At 43.3% G+C, this 7673-nt stretch overlaps 2 protein-coding genes across 2 annotated transcripts; one reads left to right on the forward strand and one right to left on the reverse strand.

The window, feature by feature from the left end:
- Nucleotides 1-1713: 1713 nt before the first annotated feature.
- Nucleotides 1714-2219, reverse strand: LOC124659279 (probable calcium-binding protein CML31). The gene has a single exon (XM_047197200.1). It carries the CDS (start codon nucleotides 2199-2201, stop codon nucleotides 1857-1859), a length of 345 nt encoding a protein of 114 aa, XP_047053156.1. The 5' UTR covers nucleotides 2202-2219; the 3' UTR covers nucleotides 1714-1856.
- Nucleotides 2220-6569: 4350 nt separating this feature from the next.
- On the forward strand, nucleotides 6570-7161 carry LOC124659079 (putative calcium-binding protein CML19). The gene has a single exon (XM_047197031.1). It carries the CDS (start codon nucleotides 6674-6676, stop codon nucleotides 7124-7126), a length of 453 nt encoding a protein of 150 aa, XP_047052987.1. The 5' UTR covers nucleotides 6570-6673; the 3' UTR covers nucleotides 7127-7161.
- Nucleotides 7162-7673: the final 512 nt, after the last annotated feature.

The raw sequence follows: 7673 nt of genomic DNA on the forward strand, positions 1-7673 counted from the left end.
TTTCATGGCTTACTAGGGGTTCTTTACCTTTTGTGAAACATTATGTGGCCTGAGGTATGCATAATTTTGTTTCTTTATCCGGCACCAAACAATGTGGACTGGTGTATATATTTTGTGAAACATTGTCATTATTCACTACATGCAAAATAACTGCAGATTCCTTAATGGATAAATCAACATAGAAGCAAACCTTTTCCATTTTTAGAGTACAAAACTTAAGGTACAAGGTAGGTACATGTGCAAGTTCTCTTCATTGCATTTCCTCATATATGATTTTTAAATGAGCTCTGCATCCTCGCAATGTCTCCTTCAAATTGTAGTGGTTGCTAATGTGACGCAGTTGGAAATTTGTTGAAGTCTCTAAGACCCCTAAATTGGAAACTTAAGTACTACCTCTGTTCATAAAAGGATGCCAGAACTTTTTCTAAAGCCAAATGCGTTTTCAAGCCAGCAATGGACTTCCTTGACCACTTTAAGATATATCGGTCTTAAGAAGGGTTCAGTGCTGGTAAATAGTCTTTTCAGCTAAAGATGTCCTGGCTTCCCCACCAACCATATCTCAATTTGGATTTACCCTCTAGACAGTAATCTTTAGTATGTAGATAATCCGATTTTGGACCTACGTCTGACATCCTTTTGTGGACGGAGGGCGTATATAAAAGTTAAACTAGGGGAAGATGAGTACCAAACCCAATAATTCATAGATTGACAATTTAAGTTGCATGGAGAAATGGACAAATAAACTCGTGGTCTATGTGCATCCTTACCGAGCGTCACATAAGCCCCAATAGGAAAAGCTTAGGGCTAGAGTTCCATTTGCCGTGTCTGGTACTTGGTTGAGATCCCCTGTTCCTTACTTCAGCTATCTAAATTCCTTAACGATAAGCAATCTACTGGGTGATTTCAGAAGTAGTAGCAAACAAAATCGATGGCGTAAATACCAACTACTAGCATGTACAATTTCAGCTCTTGTTTTCTTTTGAAAATGAGCGAACCCTCCTCCCCCGCCCCTATGGACCTATTGGGGAACATATCTACATTCCTTATTGTATAGTATAATTTGTTAAACTAAAGTACACTCAAAGAGACAGAAGTTACTGGAACCATCTTCCATATATCTCTATCTAAACTTGACACAATAGTCACAAGTTTCAATAGCCTGGACTCAAGGGTTGCGGTGTCAATGCCTCCTGGTATACCATGACAAAGTAATAAATGACATAATTAGTGGAGGCCACCATTGATATTGCACAAAGTTCGATTAGAGAATTTTGATCTTTCTGTCTCCAATAAGACAAGATTATCCAATTTATACTAAATGTATCGGCGTGTTTCAGTTTTGTTTGCACGAATCTACGAACATGATACATGGTGGATACATACCCAGTATCTAACCGGAAGTGAGATGTAAAATTGCATGCTTTAGCTAATTCAATCAAAAGATCGATCTGATCTAATTGAGGAGGGTTAGGCAATTATATTCAATACCTACCCTCACGTCTAGACGTGTATCCTTGAATTTGTTTTTAGGAAGGCCTCAAATATTTATTTTAAATACTTTGTTGGCTAGCATAGATGTGAGGGGAGTGTTAGAGTGTAACGACCAATCCTCTCTCTCAGTTCGGATTTTTTTGTTTAATTAGCTAGTGGCCTAGTGCAACAATCTTTCATGAGAAACTCTATCTTCCTCTACTTATAACTGCATGGGTTTAATTTAAGGGCTGAAATAGCAATAGAATGAATGAACGAATGAATGGAACAACGAGCTATACATGTCTGAACACCACCCTACCACAATCAAGCGAATTAGTACTAGTCAAGGAAGAACAATATATGTGCATCATATCTTCACTTCTTCATGCGCTCATCATGATCTTGAACTCGTCGAAGCTGAGCACCCCGTCCCCGTCCAAATCAAACCGGCAGATCATGGCGCGGCACTCGCCGACGGCCCGCTCGTTCCCGAGCTTGCCGAGCATCCGCCCCAGGCTCGCCGGCGTGATGCACCCTTCCCCCTCCATCTCGTACATCTCAAACGCCTCTCTCAGCCCGCTGGTCCTCTCCTCGGCATCGGCATCGCAGTGCAGCGCCAGCTTGAGGAACTCCGCCTCGCACAGCAGCCCGTCGCCGTCCGCGTCCACTGATGCCACCAGCGCCTCGGCTTCCTCGGCCGGTATGTCCTCCCCCAGCGTCGCCCGCATGCACACGCGCAGCTCCGCCGCCGTCTGTGAACTATACTACTACAGGTTCTGTTTAGTGCTTCCTCTGCTTTGTCCGTTGCTGTTTTGCTGCTGCAGGATCATCATGTGTGAGCCCTGATATGTATACTCCGGTGGACGCGATTTTTCGAAGCTGCAAGGCAAGGCGGGAAAGATGCCAGGGAGGCTGTGTGGCCGTGGACATGCCGTGTCTTGGGTTGGAAACTTGGAGCAAGAAAGCAGGGGCGGCGATTTCTATGTAGTAATCGAGTCAACCATTACAGTTTTTCTTCAGAAAATGTATGCGAAGTTGGAAGCTTACTCGCGTAGCGTCCGTGTGAGAGACGTGAGTACGACTTGACGGTGTCGAAATGGTTCGTTCCTGGAAGTTGGAAGCTGCTTCGTTACGGGAAACTTCGGTGGCCGTGTGTTCCAGACTTCCACCGACATCGACGCATACTGCATGCATGCATGAATGTCACGCGTGTAGTCGGCTCGTTGCTGTCGTGTAACGTTCCTCTTCTTTTTGTTCCAGAAATTTGGTTGGATCCTATTCCCTCTCATCTGTAGTAGGTATATGGTGGTTTTAATTTAAACTTGACAAAAGTAAAATAAAATAAAAACACTCGTTATATATTGGAGGGAGTACCATTATTTATGTTATGTGCAGCAATTCAAGATAAATCCACATTTTTTTTTGTTTTCCGCTTTGAAACATGGAAGAGTATTATTCTGCAGATTGATGGGTTTCCTTTGACTCGTAGTGTGTAGCATTCTCCGCTCATGTGAATCATTCTAACTTTTTTGGAATCTAGAGGTAAGCGACCCTCCAAATATTAAGCTGGCAACTTTATGTCGTTTTGCAGCTACAAAGATTATTTGTTAACAATAGAACATGAACGCTGGAAATGTGTTCGCAATTCGAAATCTGCAAAACAAAAGACAAAAATCATGAAAATTATCTTCTATACGAAAAAGGAAATCAGAATGCGTTTACTTTTGCTTTTATGAATCAAACTATTGTACTCCTACCACTTACGAATTTTCTATATTATAAATCCCTAACATATATACTCTACGTTTGGTGATTTTTTCCCCGATGTCGAAATGCAAAGCCATTATCTCGGAAAGTAATTAAATGGTTTCAGAAAATGTACGTCCTTAAATTGATTTTTTTTTGTTTAGGATCCAAATGGACTTGGCGTCATTTTTTATGGTTTGAGCTGAAATTTTCACTACATTATATGATCATAAAAATGTAAAAATATTTATTGTGAAAATATATCATGAAAATTAGGATGATACTATTTTCACTTATCGTTTCATTTTTATGTAATGCTAATGAGTTTGAGTGTGCACTTCTTCAGAAGTCATGTATTTACGAATGGGGGTATAAATATATCAAGTCTTTCATGCATGTACGTTAATCATGATACATATAATCAAATTTCTACATTCTAAAAATAAATAAAGGACAAATTAGTAGCTCCCACACCAAGCATACACATAATATACAACTCTTGTGAACAAATCTTAGCTAGACATATGCATCATCGACTAGACCAGTCACAAGGTGGCGCCTTATGCCATCGTCATCATTCTTGTTCTTGCATATCATGGTGTTTCCCTTGATATGGTTCAAGGTTACTATTTAGTATTATCTTCTAGAAACATCTTCCAGATTACTCATTAAATTCATACACGGAAAATGCTCTACCAACTTTGTAGATATATGTATAAACGCACAATTATATAGTTAGGGTGTAACTTACTTGTTGGAGTAATCTGATACTTTGGTTTCAGTATAAGTAGAGAGAAATTCATGGTCAAAAGAGGATTTCTATATACATCCTAGACTACATCTTACAAGTAAAATTATTTCCAAAGACAAAACACAGGGTTTCCTTTGGAAGAGAATTTATTTGTGATGATACTTATTAGAATAGTTTGGAAAATATGTTACTTAATATGGAAAAGAATGATTTTTGTATACTATATCTAAGATGTATGACAAAACATGAGATACATTTAATGATAAATATTTATGATGACTAAGTAAAAAAGTTTTATACAAATGTGTGGAAAGGGTATTTTTCACTTGATATGGGTCCACAAACTACTTAGACCGGAGATAAACTCAAATTTTTCTAGTTGGATTCGCAATGCCCATGAACGCCTTCATCCAAAGTCGATCTCGGCTTCAATTCCTATTCGGGTATCAGCCAATAGTAATGAATACATTCATAGTATAGTTGATCAGCCAAAAGTCTTTGAATTAGTATTTGGTTGGTTTTATAGTTGAGTTCACAAGTTCAAGTGCATTCATAGTATAGTAGATTAGATGAACACATATTCGGGTATCGGCCAATAGTAATGAATTCAATTAGATTAAATTCAACATTTTACTTTCTAGGGGGATAACTAAAAAAACATGAAATATATTTTTTGTAATGGAGGATGATAACCCAGCCTCTGCATAAAAATATATACATACGACTTACCTACCCAACAATGGGTGAAGATCATCTCAGCAAGGTCTTATACCTAGAAAACAATAAAATCCCTCTATCGCATAGGAACCGGAAACATATCGTCGTACCTCAAGATGCTCTCTCATCCGGTTTAGCATACTCTTAAGAAGCACCTCATGTACATGTTACATATGATTGAACCGCTAAGCAATCTTCATGGTTAAGATCCACATAAACTTCGTTGATTCTGCCGTGACACCACCATGGCGCCAGACGACGCCTCGTCCCTGTGCGCTCACCCCGGCACGCTCCTCCATCAAGACTCCGCGGTGCCACACCGCAGACCCACCGTCATGGACGTGGTGAGAACCATGTCGCTCCACCTCAGAGCCTGTCCAGCAAACATCTACTGCAAAAACAATGCATCAGTGGGGAGAACATCTTGTGTCGCCATCATTTGAGGTAGGAGAACTACATCTGGGGTTTCCCCCGAAGCAGCCCAGGCGACGAGATGAAGGCTGCCACAACGATGCCTACCCTTCCATTATCTGCCACTACCGAAGTCGGGCTCGGTTTTCAGAGGAAGCCACGACTCCCCAAACCCGCAGCCGGATAGGTTGCCACCAACCATGAGGTTGGTGCTGCCACTATTACCGGAGCTACTATGCCATGATTTCTGGCCACGTCATGGTCATGGCCACCTAGCGCGTCAATGCCGGCAGAACCATGACGCCAAGCAGTCTCCACAGCACCGACCTGGACGCCGTTGGTCGTAGCTACAAGGCCGGCACCACCGAGCAGAAGGAGCCCCACCACTGCTGTATGTGCCAAGATCACCTCCGGAGATCCTAGCACCGCGCTGACAAAACCCTAATGCCCCCCTGCCGCCACCAGATGAAGAGGGCCGCCGCCTGTGGAAGAGGGCCCCACCGCCGCCATTCGCTCCTTCGGGTTTGCCCAGCAGCCTAATCCGGCTTTGACGAGGAAGGATATGTGGACTGTGACGGCTAGGGTTAGGTGGAGGGGGTTGGGAGGTAGAAGCAGCAAATTGGACGGCACTTTCAACTTGTAGATGGAGTTTACCACCCAAAATCAACTGGATAGGAATGTTGAGCTGAATTCCAAGACGTTCAAGTCCATGCGTGCTGTGGTTACGTGGTCTCCAACTTTGTTGCGACCGTGCTGTTTCGCTGGAGTTCCTCTTCGATCACCTGGCTAGTGTCGGACAGGGCATTAGCAGTGGTATGAAAATCTACAGCTACCCTGTTCCTTTCCTCTGCTGCTTAATTTAACTCTCGAGTCTCGAGTGCGAAATGGCCTCCATTTGGCATTACTTTGCAACGATAACATATCCTCTAGAAGAACAAAAATGCTGATAATTGGGTCATTCTCGAGCTACTACCAATCTACCATAAGGAAAGACATTAAGACCAAAAATGATGGAATAGCCGAAACAGGACTTCGTCGCCGGCGGCTGCGGGACAAGTTTATACTAGTATACATGTACGCGCCATACATACTGGAGAGTGGGGAATGACGCCAAAGCTCTAGTATTTGTCTAATAAACATATCACCAGCAACCAACGAGCTCCCTACACACAGCTTCCTCTTTGGAAGAGGCCTGCATTGTACGCAATATTCTGTCATAGAAATACCCTAGCTGGACATTATAATACTCTGACGTACTCGTTCAAATCTGGACTTCCCCTTTCGACGACAGCTCTAAACGAATTGACGCTGTCAACCGACCAATTCCTCAGCCCAATCAATCATTTATCTCAATAATTTTGCCTTGGAGCCATCAACACAAATGGCTAGCTGCACGCGGTTGTATACCTTCAATGTACTTATATATACGCACCCACAAACCTGAGACCAAGCACCAGAAGCTGAACTTTGCAGTTTGCAGCAAAACAAAGGGAAAACGCAAACACAGCAAACTACACGGATACTAAACAGCTAAAAAACTCAGCCTTCTCAGGTGATCACCGGAGGAAACTAAAGATGGTGCCCGCGGCGACATCCAGCCACTTCAGCAGCGTGTTCGCCTCCTTCGACAAGGACGCCGACGGCAAGATCTCGGCAGCTGAGCTGCGGCTGTGCATGAAGGCAGCACTGGGCGAGGACGTGTCGGCAGAGGACGCCGAGGCGCTTGTCGCGTCCGCTGACACCGACGGCGACCGGCTGCTGGACGAGGATGAGTTTCTCAGGCTGGTCGACACAGAGTCAGAGAAGGAGGCCGACAACGTAGACCGATTCAGCGGGCTGAGGGAGGCGTTCGGGATGTACGAGGTGAAGGGCGAAGGCTGCATCACGCCGGCGAGCCTGATGCTCATGCTCGACAGGCTAGGCTCACACCAGGGCATCGACGAGTGCCGGGCCATGATCCAAAGGTTTGATCTGAATGGAGATGGGGTGGTTTGCTTCGACGAGTTCAAGGTTATGATGGATGCGTAGTAGTTAAATTGATTTGAATGTGATGAACTTTTTGTAGTTCAGTTCTTTTTAATGAGAAATGGTACTTCAGTTGTTTTGTCTGCGTGATAGCGATTTTGAGTATGCCTTCATTTCGTAATGACTTGTCATTATTTTTTTCGATAAAGGATGGTTTATTACTTCAAGAAGCAATTACATCCAGCCTCTGCATACCCAGGATGCACACAGCCGTTTGTTGTCTCAAGTGAAAAAAGTTACATAAAAAAACTAGGCGAGATACATATTGGAACGATGAATCATATGACGCCTAAGGTGTAGGTGGAGCTACTATCCGTAGACTATGTTGTCACCCATGTAGGAAAAATTATCCCTCGCCGTATCCTCCAACCGTGTATAGACCTTCGTAAATAGGTCTCGGTTCTCCACACGCTGAAGAGGTAACCACGAACGGAGAATACCCGTGCATCTGTAGATGACCTGCAACAAAGAGCAATTTTTATCATTAAAGATCTTGTCATTTCTACATAGCCACAGCGCCCAGATAACTGCAAGCGCCCCCACCCTAAGA

Source organism: Lolium rigidum, chromosome 6 (genome assembly GCF_022539505.1).
Source record: "Lolium rigidum isolate FL_2022 chromosome 6, APGP_CSIRO_Lrig_0.1, whole genome shotgun sequence".
Taxonomy (NCBI): Eukaryota; Viridiplantae; Streptophyta; class Magnoliopsida; order Poales; family Poaceae; genus Lolium; species Lolium rigidum.